The sequence below is a fragment of the Tachysurus vachellii genome, chromosome 6 (genome assembly GCF_030014155.1).
Source record: "Tachysurus vachellii isolate PV-2020 chromosome 6, HZAU_Pvac_v1, whole genome shotgun sequence".
NCBI lineage: Eukaryota > Metazoa > Chordata > Actinopteri > Siluriformes > Bagridae > Tachysurus > Tachysurus vachellii.
The window spans coordinates 27,708,870-27,722,600 of NC_083465.1; the positions used below are offsets into that span (position 1 = coordinate 27,708,870).

At 38.7% G+C, this 13,731-nt stretch overlaps 2 protein-coding genes across 4 annotated transcripts in view; one reads left to right on the plus strand and one right to left on the minus strand.

Annotated features, from left to right (window-relative positions):
• The window catches only part of LOC132847676 (uncharacterized), a 240,621-nt gene that overhangs the window by 46,522 nt on the left and 180,368 nt on the right, over positions 1–13,731 (plus strand). The gene's annotated exons all lie outside the window — the stretch shown is intronic.
• The window catches only part of LOC132847660 (zinc finger protein 239-like), a 53,604-nt gene continuing 48,287 nt past the window's right edge, over positions 8,415–13,731 (minus strand). The window contains exon 4 of one of the 3 annotated variants that reach the window (XM_060873154.1): positions 8,415–10,488. In XM_060873154.1, coding sequence (XP_060729137.1) covers positions 9,224–10,488 — 1,265 coding nt within the window. In that variant the 3' untranslated portion in view covers positions 8,415–9,223. Of the gene's footprint in view, positions 10,640–13,731 lie in introns of all 3 variants that reach the window. The other 2 variants (XM_060873155.1, XM_060873156.1) reach the window with 2 other exon arrangements.

The window sequence follows — 13,731 nt, forward strand, 5'->3', positions numbered from 1 at the left end:
TGTTGAGTGTCAGGGAGAATGAGTCGAGAAGAGTCAGGAGGGAAGAAGATTGAAGCTTGTCAGATTGGAGGTTGAAGTCACCAAGCACCGTCAGAGGGGAGCTATCAGAAGGGAAAACACTAAGCAGTGTGTCCATTTCTTCCAGGAAGTCTCCTAGGGGACCAGGAGGGCAGTAAACAACAAGGATAACAAGGTTGATTGGAGAGGCAACTGAAATGGCATGGAAGTCAAAAGAGGAGATGGTTAAATGAGACCAGAGTAGAGGTGTAAAGCACCATTTCTTTGACAACAATAAACCTGTACCACCACCCCTGCCTGTTTCTCGTGGTGAGTGAGAGAAAGTATAGGCAGAGGATAAAGCAGCTGGTGTAGTTTTGTTAGTGCAAGAAAATCAAAGGAGTAATGGGAAGATAAAGCAGAGATAAAATCAGCTTTCTTTACAACAGACTGGCAATTCTAGAGCCCACCTACCACCACTGTATTAGGAGTGACCCTGAAGGATGAGTTTGTGAGGAATGTTTTAGAGGTGTAATCAGCTTGAAGTTAGAAATTAAAGGGGTAATGTTGAATGTCATCAGTGGTTATGCTCCACAAGTAGGCTGTGAGTTAGAAGAGAAGGAGAGATTCTGGAGTGAGTTAGAAGAGGTGATAGCGAGTATTCCCAGATGGAAGAGAGTAGTGATTGAAGCAGACTTCAACAGGCATGTTGGTGAGGGGAACAAATGTGATGAGGAGGTGTTGGGTAGGTTTTGTGTTAAGGAAAGGAACCTAGAAGGACAGATGGTGATGGACTTAGGTAAGCAGAGGGAAATGACTGTAGTTATCACTTTTTTCCAGAAGAGAGAGGAACATAGAGTTAAATGTAAGAGGTAGAAGTACGCAGGTAGACAACATTCTATATAGACGAGACAATCTGAGAGATATTAGTGACTGCAAAGTGGTGGTAGGAGAGAGTATAGCCAGACAGCACCGGATAGTGATGTCTCTGGTGGTCAGGAAGAAGAGTAGACGAAAGACAGAAAAGAAGGCAAGGCAAGGCAAGTTTATTTGTATAGCACATTTCATACACAGAGGTCATTCAAAGTGCTTTACATAGGAATTAGAAAACAGTTTATAAGAGAGAAAAAAAAAATATATATATATATATATATATATATATATATATATATATATATATATATATATATATATATATATATATATACATACATATATATGTAAGAGGAAGGTATATATATATATATATATATATATGTAAAAATAAGACATACGATAAAATCATAATAAAAACAAAGAACAATTAAAGAAAATAAATGTGATTTCAATAAAAACAGTTTAAAATATGTTAAAAAGAATAAAACAGGAGTAAAAGTGATTAGGATAAAAGTGCAGTCAGTGTGAAGCAGCACAGTGCTCATTTAGTAAATGCAGCGTTAAACAGATGTGTTTTTAATCTTGATTTAAAAGTGTCTACTGTTGAAGCACATCTGATCTCTTCTGGAAGCTGATTCCAGCTATAGGTGGCGTAATAACTAAATGCTGACGCACCTTGTTTTGAGTGAACCCTTGGTATCTCTAACTGACCTGATCCTAATGATCTCAGTAGTCTGCTTGGTTTATATTCAGTTAGCATATCTGTAATGTATTTCGGTCCTAAGCCATGAAGTGATTTATAAACGAGTAACAATACTTTAAAATCTATTCTAAATGTAACTGGAAGCCAGTGTAAGGACCTGAGTACTGGAGTGATGTGCTCAGATTTTTTGGTTCTGGTCAGAATTCTGGCAGCAGCGTTCTGTATGAGCTGCAGCTGTCTAATGGTCTTTTTGGGGATCCCAGTAAGGAGTCCATTGCAATAATCCACCCTGCTGGTGATGAAAGCATGAACAAGTTTCCTGTCTTGAGACAAAACATCTAATTCTGGCTATATTTCTGAGATGGTAGTAAGCTGATTTGCTTATCGCTTTCACATGGCCACTGAAATTAAGGTCAGACTCTAAAATTACACCAAGATTTCTGACTTTATTTTGTGTCTTTAGACCCCTAGAGTCAAGGTGTGTGTTAACCTTGAGAGTTTCATCTTTATTTCCGAATACAATGACTTCGGTTTTGTCTTTGTTTAACTGGAGGAAGTTTTGACGCATCCAACTGTTAATTTCATCAATGCACTTACATAGAGAGTCAATGGGGCTGTAGTCATTAGGGGACAGGGCTAAGTATATCTGGGTGTCATCTGCATAGCTGTGGTAAGCAATTTGGTTCTTTTTCATTATTTGACCAATTGGGAGCATATACAAATTAAAGAGAAGCGGTGCAAGAATTGAGCCCTGTGGGACTCCACATGTAATGGATGTCCACTCAGATTTATGGTTACCTATGTTCACATAGTAACCTCTCCCTTTTAGGTATGATTTAAACCAATTGAGGACCATCCCAGAAAGCCCTGCCCAGTTTTCCAGTCTATGTAAGAGTATGGTGTGATCTACCGTGTCAAAGGCAGCACTAAGATCTAGTAGCACCAGCACTGATATTTTACCTGAATCAGAGTTTAAGCGAATATCATTTATTATCTTTATGAGCACTGTCTCTGTGCTGTGATGCTGGCGGAAACCAGATTGAAAATTGTCCAGATAGCCATTTGAGTTTAAGAATTTGTTCAGCTGATTGAAAACAACCTTTTCAATGATCTTGCCTATAAAAGGAAGATTTGAGATTGGTCTGTAGTTGCTAAGTATGGTTTTTGTCTAGGTTACTCTTTTTTAGGAGAGCCTTAACAACTGCCGTTTTTAGGGACTCTGGAAAAGTGCCTGTGAGCAGAGAGGTATTTACTATTTTTAAGAGGTCAGTTTCTAAACAGTTAAGTACCTTTTTGAGAAAGGATGTGGGGAGGGTGTCAAGGCTGCACGTTGATGCTTTAAGATGTTGTACTGTTTCTTCCAAGGTTTTTATATCAATTATGTCAAATTCTGAGAACATGACAAATTTCTGAGGTTGTTGTAATGAGGTCTGACTGACCACATTACAATATGAGGCCGTATTGATTGCCATTCTGATATTACTGATTTGCTCAGAGAAAAAGGTTGCAAACTCATTGCATTTGTTGTCAGAGAGCATTTCACTAGGAACTTGATTTAGGGGGTTTGTTAGTCTCTCTACAGTAGCAAAAAGAGTGCGAGTGTTGTTTATGTTGTTGTTTATAATGTTTGAGAAGAAGATCTGTCTAGCTGTGCCTAGTTCTACATTGAAAGCACGAAGACTGTCCTTATAGATGCTATAATGTACTTCAAGTTTTGTTTTCCGCCACATACGTTCAGCTTTTCTGCATGTTCTTTTCATGCTCTGTACAGCTGTTGTGTTTCTCCAAGGTGCTTTATGTCTGCCAGTGATCATCCTGACCTTTACTGGAGCTATACCATCAATAGAATCTTTAACTTTTAAGTTAAAATTTTCAAGCAGAACATCAACAGAGTCTGCCGATAAGTTTGGCAACATTGATATAGCATTCATAAATACCTCACTGGTGTTTTCATTTATGAACCTTTTTTTGACATAGACAGATCTAGCATCAGTGGCAGGACAGATCAATAAATCAAAGTAAACACAGAAATGGTCAGATAGCGCTTCATCCTTGATAACAGTGGATGAAATGTTTAGACCCTTGCTTATGAGCAGATCAAGAGTGTGTCCCTTATTGTGTGTAGGACCTAACACGTGCTGGGTCAGATCAAAAGTCTTTAAAACATTTAACAGTTCAATTGCAGTATTGTTTTCTGCATTGTCTATATGAGTGTTGAAATCTCCAGCAATAACAAAATAATCAAATTCAGAGGAGATTGTTCATAAAAGTTCTGTGAATTCATCAACAAAAGTTGGGGTGTATTTGGGAGGCCTATAAATAATTGTAAACAGAATGCGTGGTGTACCTTTTAGAGCAATACACAAATATTCAAAAAACTGGTAATCACCAAGTAACACTTGCTTGCATTGAAAGGCATCTTTGAATAAACAGCTATTCCTCCACCTCTTCTAACAGCTCTACAGACACTTATAAAAGTAAAGTTGGGTGGGGCTGATTCATTGAGGACTGTAGCGCTGCAGCTGTCATCTAACCAGGTTTCATTTAGAAACATGAAGTCCAGGGTGTTAGTGGTGATAAGATCATTAACTAAAAATGATTTGTTCTTTAATGAACGGATGTTCAGAAGTGCTAATTTAACAGTAACTGGTTTTGGCCCTGTATCCATCTCAGAATGACGTCTAATGGGCAGTAGATTAGATAGAATTGTCGTGCGCCTGGAGAGGGCCTTCTTCTTTCTATCACATATCAGGTTAGAGATAGGGAAAGCTAAAGGGACATTGGGCTCCCGCGTGTTCTGAAAACATTTCTGATTGTTACTGCTGTCATAGCGGGGACCCAACACATATCAGTTACCAGTGCTGTTTGCAGATGAGGGCTGGTGTGGTCCCTGACGTTGAGGCAGAGGTCAGAGTGCTCTCTCAGATGGAGGGGGAGGGCAGGCTGGGCCCGGAGGCTTTGGTGGTTGTGGAGCCTGCCGTTTCTTGGTTGATATTTGGGGACTCGCAGCAATAGAAGTTCCAGCAGATACCAGTTTCTCCATTTTCTCTGAAAAGCACAGAAGTGGTGATGTTGGAGAGAAGGAGAGAGAGTGTGACGACATCAGCTGTGATTCTGGTGTTCCTGGAGGCTGGGGAGTGTTATCTTGTTTTTCCTGGTTGTTATCCACAGAAACGTCCTTGGGTGTTGATTCACCATCCAGCTGTAGTGAGGTCTGTGGGCAGGGCTCAGCCTGAGCTGTGTCTGTGAACAGTAGTTGTTGTGGCTGCAGAGTTTTATCCTTGTCAACTGAATGTCCATCCAGGTGTTGGTGCGAAATCCTGTGGTCATTTAGGCCGTCCAGGAGTGGACTGGCACACTCAGCTGATGAATGATGAAGGGAGAAAAAGATATTGTCTTTAAGCAACCTAGCACCTAGTTTGTTTGGGTGGATACCATCTGTGTTAAAAAGTTGCCTTTGATTCCAGAAGATATTAAAATTGTCAATGTAATTCAGTCCTCTCATGGTGCAGGTTTTTTGCAGCCATGAATTTAAACTTAGTAGCCGAGAAAACATATTTGTTCCTCTGGCTGGGAGAGGTCCACTGATGAATGATTGAACTTTCAGTCTTGCAAGTGTTTCTAAAAGTTCATTGGAATCGCTCTTAAGGAGCTCCAGATATCATTCTTTCCCACATGTATGACAATCCGACTGACAGACTTATGTTTCATCAGAATGTTGCAAAGTTCCTTGTTAACATCAGAAACCGTTGCCCGAGGGAAACAGTATGTACGGGTAGCCTTGCTTCCAATGTTTCTGATAATAGAGTCACCCACTATCAGCGTGCTTGGCTCGGCTGCTGTCTGAGTGGAGCGCCGCTGCCTGTATGATATTGAGCATCTGTTAGCTCTGATAGCTACTGGCTGATGTGATCTGTGTCCATTTACATTTGGGGATTCTTCGCCCAAACTCACTAGTGCTTCAAATCTATTTTCAATCCGCACAGGGGGTGGTAGAATACCAGTAGATGATGCTAATGCAGCAATTTGTGACACTCGTGACAGTCTATTGTCTTGAACACCTTTGGGTCTCGCACCCTGTTTATGCCATCGGTTTGTGTCCTCAATTACTTTAGTTTCTCTGAGCCCACTATGACCTGTTTAAAAGCATTAGGTTCACAGGACTCACCAGCTTTATGTTGAGAGGGACCACGATGAAGCTCTGCTGTATGTTCTTGCAGGGTCAGCAGCACCACAAGTAACTTTGTTTCGAGAACTGCAATCTTTTGTAGAAGTCTGTGGCAGTTTGAGCAGCAGGTGGATTGAGATCCAAAAGAAGGCATTTTCTCTTCTGTTCGAGTGTGGGCAGCTGTGTTGTCCTGATTTAGGATTGTAAACTGCCGGCAATAGCAGACTGGTAGACCGCTATGACAAATTCCCCAAGTTGTTGAATATTCCAAATATAAATATAGTTCCAGGAATTTGTAGTTTTATTGTGAGTGCCTAATTGTTTAGTTTGAGCACTGTGCTGAACTGCTGGTAGTTAAATCAAAAGATAAAAGCGAAAAAGTAGGAGCGTCCGAACAGTAGCGAAGCAGGAACGCTCCTACCAAGAGGAGAAGACCTCCTACCAAGAGGAGAAGAACCACCTAGAAGAAAAGAAGACCAAGTGGTGGAAGTTGAAAAAGGAAGAATATCGTAAAGAATTCAGACAGAAGAAGAGACATTGGGTGGTCACTTTGGGTGGTCAGTTAGACCTTCCATGACTACAGCAGACGTGATCAGGGAGACAGGAAGGAGGGTGCTAGGTGTGCCACTGGAAGGAGAAAAGAAGATAAGGAAACATGGTGGTGGAATGAGGAAGGAAGGAAAAGGAAGAGACAAGCTAAAAAGAAGTGGGATGTAGAAAGGACATAAAGAAAGTAGACAAGATTACAAGGAATTACAGCTCAGAGTGAAGAGGGATGTGGCAATGGCCAAACAGAAAACATATGATGAGTTGTATGCCAGGGTAGACACGAGTGAAGGTGAGAAGGAAAGATAGAGATGGGAAGGATGTACAACAGATAAGTTTGATTAAAGATAGAGATAAAAAGGTGCTGACAGGCAAGAAGAGTGTAGAGAGAAGATGGAATGAGTATTTTGAGGAGCTGATGAATGAGGAAAAAAAGAGGGGGAAAAGGGCAAAAAAGGTGAATATGGTAGAGCAAGAAATAGCAAAGATTAGAAAGGATAAGACTGCTGTAGAAGAGACTCCCTTATCCTCAACACAAAACCTTGCTCACAAATGTCCAATTCGGTAAGCCTATGGTGTAGAATCTGGAGTTTCCCATCTCTCAAGGAAAGCACAAACTCAGAACCCAGTCTTTTGTTTGCTCAATGTTGTACCTGAAGCTCACTGCATTCTTTTTCGTTCAGCTCAAGTGGCTGAAATTTACATTTACAGCGGGATCAACAGGGAAATCGTGCATCGGCGGGACGTGCTTTTACATCATTGAAAGGTGGTGTTCTGATATACAGTAACAGTGTTAAAGAAGATTTGCTGTCCCAATCTTGAAACACTCTTCATTCTCTGAGGTCTAAGGGTATTTTTAGGGCCTGGAGAAGTTTTATCATACCCTGACATTTGTGCTTTTTTCAGTTGCTTATAAAGATATAAATGGCTAAAGTCTTTATAAGTACAGGTGATCTGTTGAAGATCTGTCTGAAAACCTGTGCTGATCAGCTGGCCCCCATCTTCACATAGATCTTCAACAGATCACCTGTACTTCTCCAGAGTGTGCAAAAGGGCAAAGTCAATCACTCTGGACCCCTCACATCCAGCACACTCCATCTTTTGCCATCTGGTCGACACTACAGAGCCCTGAGCACCGGAACAATCAGACACAGGAACAGTTTCTTCCCTCAGGCAATCCATCTGATGAACACTTGACATACACGGAACACACAACACTATTCTTACACATTACTTAAAATTCTTACATTTACTTAAAACACATACTATTTATATTTCATATGCACATTTCACACTTGTACATTTTTTGTACAAAAAATTTTGTATATTGTATATGTTATTCTGTTACACTGTGGAGCTTCTGTCACTAAAACAAATTTCTTGCATGTCAAAACATACCTGGCAATAAAGCGTTTCCGATTCTGATTCTGATTCATTTAACAATTGTGATTTTTGCATCACAATTTGAGTTTACATTTATGGCATTTGGCAGACACTTTGAATCATTGAATACTTCAAAACTGGTTCAATAGGTCACAAACTAAGGAAAGTATCAGTCTAAAACATATGGAGGAAACATAGAACATTTTTAAATACATATTACAAACAGGAAAAAATAAGCACTAGTTTAAGTATTTCAGGAAGACAGAGGCTCAGGGGAAGTTAATTTCACTACCTTAGTGCCAGAACAAAAATCCTGATGTCACACATGGCTCAAATATACAAGTAGAAATTACAGACTGCCTCAGATGGACTATTTGTCACTGCTACACTGGAATAAACTTTTTGTTAATTAAGACAATCACCCTCATAATTTTATCTTCTTACAGACATTAAAGGGAGATGGCAATGAATTAGCTCAAAAAATAATTTATTACAGCCATAATCAACAGAAAAACAAATAACAAGAATCAATAATGTTTCCGATCCAATGAGTGAAGAGAACTAACAGAATAAAATATATGCAAATATTTTAGATATTTTAAACAGCTTTTCAAATTAAATCAAATTTTATTTGTCACATAAACATACATACAGAATACGACATGCAGTGAAATGCTTTTTACGTCTGTCCAGTATTCAAACATAAAAAGGAAAGGAATTAAGGATGAAAATAAACCAAAAAGAGGTAGATAAATAACAAGGAAAACTCAGCAAAACACCAAAACTGGAGAGCATCTGGAAAATGCATAAGACGTGGCTTAGCAGCCCCCTATTTAACCACCACACCTTGTTTAAATGCGATACCATGATGAAATTCAGGGGTGTTCACGTCACTCTAGGCCACTAAGGATGACCATCTACAAAAAAGTTAGATGTGTGTGTGGTAGCAGTTAACTTTCTAAATCCTGCCATGCATTCATGGTGCTAGTAGAAGTTAACTAACAATCATGTTGCTCACCATCCAAAATGGTCATCCTCCTGTCTGACAGATTAACTGTCTGGTCCCTCTTAATTGTCAACTCTGGTAAAAAAAAAAAATTATCACATCATAGCCTGAGAGATTATAGGCTGCTAACTCCATTACTGAGATAAAATGGCATTAGAGAACTCCTGTTTATCTGACACATACAATTGGAAAGGCTAACTGTAATCACAGCTAGCTAAAGCTGTAGCAGTATAATGGTCCTTCAACATTTCAAAAACCGCTTCTGCAGTCTACACCAAAGACGCCTTCTTCTGATCTGCTAATTAAGCAATGCACGCAAATGAGGTACTTTTTAAAGCAATAACACTGTGATCAGCAATACATTTCTCACTATTGTGAATAAATTGGTGGCTTTTCAAACGGGTTTATTATGTAAAACTCTTTTCACAATATGAGCTATAATATGGTTTCACTCCTGTGTGAAGGTGCTGGTTATTTATTTATTTATTTATTTTTTAATTATTATTCCCACAGTTTAAGCAGTGATACAGATAAATGCAAGTTTTCAACCTGTGTGAATGTGTTGGTGAACTTTTAAAGTACTTAATCGTGTAAATCTCTTCCCACAGTGTGAGCACTGATACGGCTTCTCTCCTGTGTGAGTGCGTTCATGAGTTTTTAGATCTTTTGATGTTCTAAAACATTTCCCACAGTGTAAGCAGTGATATGGTTTCTCTCCTGTGTGAATGCGCTGGTGGATTTTTAATTTACTTGAATTTCTAAAACTCTTCTCACACACTGAGCATTGATAGGGCTTCTCTCCTGCGTGAATGCGTTGGTGAAATTTTAAACTACCTGATTGTGTAAATCTCTTCCCACAGTCTGAGCACTGATACGGCTTCTCTCCTGTGTGAATGCGTTCGTGAGTTTTCATAGCTTTTGAATTTCTAAAACTCTTCCCACAGTGTAAGCAGTGATATGGTTTCTCTCCTGTGTGAATGCGTTCGTGAGTTTTCATATCTTTTGAATTTCTAAAACTCTTCCCACAGTGTAAGCAGTGATATGGTTTCTCTTCAGTGTGAATGCGTTGGTGTTTATTTAAATCACTTGAACTTCTAAAACTCTTCTCACACTGTGAGCAGTGATATGGTTTCTCTCCAGTGTGAATGCATTCGTGAGTTTTCATATCTTTTGAATATCTAAAACTCTTCCCACAGTATGAACAGTGATACGGCTTCTCTCCTGTGTGAATGCGTTCATGAGTTTTCATATCTTTTGAATTTCTAAAACTCTTCCCACAGTGTAAGCAGTGATATGGTTTCTCTCCTGTGTGAATGCGTTTGTGTTTTTTTAAATCACTTGAACTTCTAAAACTCTTCTCACACTGTGAGCATTGATAGGGCTTCTCTCCTGTGTGAATGCGCTGGTGACTTTTTAAACTACTTGATTGTGTAAATCTCTTCCCACAGTGTAAGCAGTGATATGGTTTCTCTCCTGTGTGAATGCGTTCGTGAGATTTTATTTCACTTAAATTTCTAAAATTCTTCCAACAATGTGAGCAAACATATGGCTTCAGTCCTGTGTGAATGCGATTATGGACTTTTAAATAAGCGACCTCTCTAAAACTCTTCCCACAGTGTGAGCAGCAATGAGGCTTTTCTCCTGTGTGAATGAGCTCATGTTTTTTGAGATACCGACTGCAAGCAAAACCTTTTTCACACTCTGAGCACTGATACGGCTTTACTAATGAGTGAACAAGCTTATGTTTGTTTAAGGAACTTAGTTGTCTAAAACTCCGTCCACATTGTGAACAGCAATATGGTTTCTCTCCTGTGTGAATGTACATGTGTTGTTTGAGAATATACGGCTTGGCAAAACTCTTCCCGCACTGTGAGCAGTAGTGAATTATTTTCTTGCCCATTCTGCACAAATCCTTCTGAGGTGATTAACTGTGTGAAGACAGCCAGACGACGATGTTTCACTGTGCAGCAGAACAGTAGACAAAACATCTTAGATTATTAGGTGCTAAACATGTATCATGTACTTTATTCATCAGTCACAGAAACTGAAAAGTTGCAAGTAAATAAACAAGGACAAAACTCATGCTGAAGAGATTAGTACCTCCGTGAAGTTGGCACCCCATAAAAAGAAATAATCACCAAAACTATGCCATTCGTTTGTGCTACGTTTGTGCTGATTTGTGCTGCAAAAATGAACGTTTGTGCTGCTTTGGTGTTTGAGATATTAAACATTATTTTTTTGACCGTGTGACTTCACTTTCCACCCCACATCGCCCAAATCGCTCAAAACCGGCTTAGTTAGTTTGTGCTCGATTTGTGCCCATTTGTGCCGTTAAAACAAACACTGTATCTGTTTTCCTTCCTGAGATATAACCAAAATATTTTCGGGAACTGTGACGTCACTCTCTACCCCAGTTCGTCTAAATCACATAAAACTGGTGTCATTCGTTTGTGCTCGATTTGTGCCGGTTTTTGCCGTTGAAATGAACGTCAAGTATTTTTCCCCTTCTTAGAAATAACAAAAACAATTTGGAGCCGTGACATCACTCTCCACCCTGTGCCGTCCAAATCTCTCCAAACCGGTGGCGTTCGTTTGTGCTCAATTTGTGCCGGTTCGCTAAAATAAACATTGAATCTAATTTCTAATCTAATTTGCTTCCTTAAAAATAGCAAACAGAATAAAATAGCGGGTCTAAGGTGAGTAGATATCGGTAGCGTACACCAGAGACATCCATTTATGTGTCAGAATACACGGGACACAGTTCAAATAAACTGTTTAAAAGTTACAATGGTTAAGTGGCTTTTTTAAAGAGACAAGTATAATTAAACAAGCAAGGCTCTATTAATAGCCAACACATATTTTATAAGGAGCTCCTGCATGGATTTACAGTGTATAAATAAATATGAGATTAATTAAAAAAATTAGAACACAGAAATATGAAACGATAGAAAAAAAATTAATTACACTTTTCCCCAAAAAAATTCCCAATAGAAGGCCACAATGTACTGTTTTTTTGAGTCCTGAGTCATTTATTAAATCTATTCAAAACAGCTGATTTGTTCATTCAGAACGAAAGAAACCGTTTTTATGAATAGGTCATTGAATCACAAATAGAACCGGGTTGTCGTCCAAATCGCCTTAACCCGGTGCTATTTGTTTGTGCTGTATAACACCATAGATAACTTATTTATTCCCTTCATAAGGAAATTATAAAATGTGTGGAGGAGACGTGACCCCACGCAAGCTGTTCTATATACGTAGCCTACCTATTGTTTAATACGGTCACGCTTTTTTTGTGCTTGCGCGGTGCTGGTTTTTACTGTTTGCCGTGTTTTTCCCCATTTTAACTGTGGGGTTTAGCATTTTAGATCTGTGCTTGAAATTGTCAGGTAATGTATTCCGTAATGTTTTCTTTCTTAGATAATCTCCAGTGCACTGTGATCTTACATCTTACCTGCAATGTACTGTAACTTCTCTGTCTGTACTAATATTGTAAGAGGACTGATGGATTTTGTCCAGTAAAAACGCGGAAAAATATAATTGTGTATTGTCTTAAGTTTTCTGAATGCTTTTAACAGTCAATAGACATTTAACATGTTTCTGTCCCCTTAAAAACATTTATTTACCTTAAGCACTGCATAGTGGGAAAACAAAACAGGAAAAAAAAACTTCTGGCAGAGGAACAATGTAAGCATGTGCTCTTAGATTTTTTTATTTTATTTTATTTAAAATTAAATGTACTTCAAAGCATGTGTGCAGCACAATACAATTTACAGGATACTTTACATACAAGAGATGTCACAAAAGTAAAACTTTTTTTTTTTTTTCAAATCAAGAAAATATGTCATGTGCACATCCTAATTATCCTCCACTGGTCATAATACAGTTTTTTTCAGTCGCTAACAAGCGTTTTTGTCCAAACAGTTGTCACATTTTCAAAACTCTAAACACAATTAGCACAGCATCAGTCTTTTGTGGCCATACCATTCACACATTTCATGTCGTTTTCACACAATATGCAATCAGTGAACACATTTCCACAATGCTTACATTTTCTTAACAGACAAGCTATACCTCCCAACAAAATTATGGATTGTTTTTGTAGTATTCACGAATGTTAACACACAACATCTCACAATAGCAAAAACAATATTCCAAATCTTAGATACAGTATAAAAACCTCTGCTTCTGCAATGATATCAGTTCAAAAACAATATATCTCAGCTGATAATAAACAAACAATTGAATAATTGACACACAGCTGATTTATGTTGGGTGAATTGGGCCAACCACAGCTGATTCCAGTCTGGCTTAGACTCAGTGGCAGGGGTTATTTTTTTCTATTACTATAAAATGAGGACTTTGAGGAGTGATGTTTTTGGAAACAGAAACAGAAAAAGACAAACACTGTAATGTCTGGACATGGAAGAGGAAAAAGAGGCTGGTGAAAGAGTGCAACCCAATTTGAGGTGGTCAACGGTTGCCTCCATTATTCGCATCTTTCAACAAACCAACAGGTAAGTATTGCAATTTACATGGATTGTTTCTATTCTCACTTGACATGTCAATAAGGTCATACAGTAATGCATATGTTGATTTTTTTTCCCCTCTAAAGAATGCATCATCTTCCACCCTCTGGGGGAAAAGGAAAGCTCCTCAATAATGATCAAGAGCTTGACATTGTAGAAATGGTTGTTGCAAATAATGCAATAAAACTGCATGAAATTAAAACTGAATTTTAGAATTGTGGAGGACCATGAGATATTTGGCAATATAGAAAGCATCAGCCTCACAACCATTACACGGACATTGTCCAAACACAGAGTGCGGATGAAGCAGCTCTACAATGTTCCCTTTGAGAGGAACAGTGAGAGAGTCAAGGAGCTACGACGACAATATGTCCAGGTATAGTGTATATTCAATTCAATGTCCAGTTCTATAAGCTTTGCACTTTGCAAGTAGGTAACCTACACAGTAATAGGTTACAGTACAGTATGGTATACAGTAATGACATGATATACATAAACTTTGTTTCAGAGAGTTATGGAATTG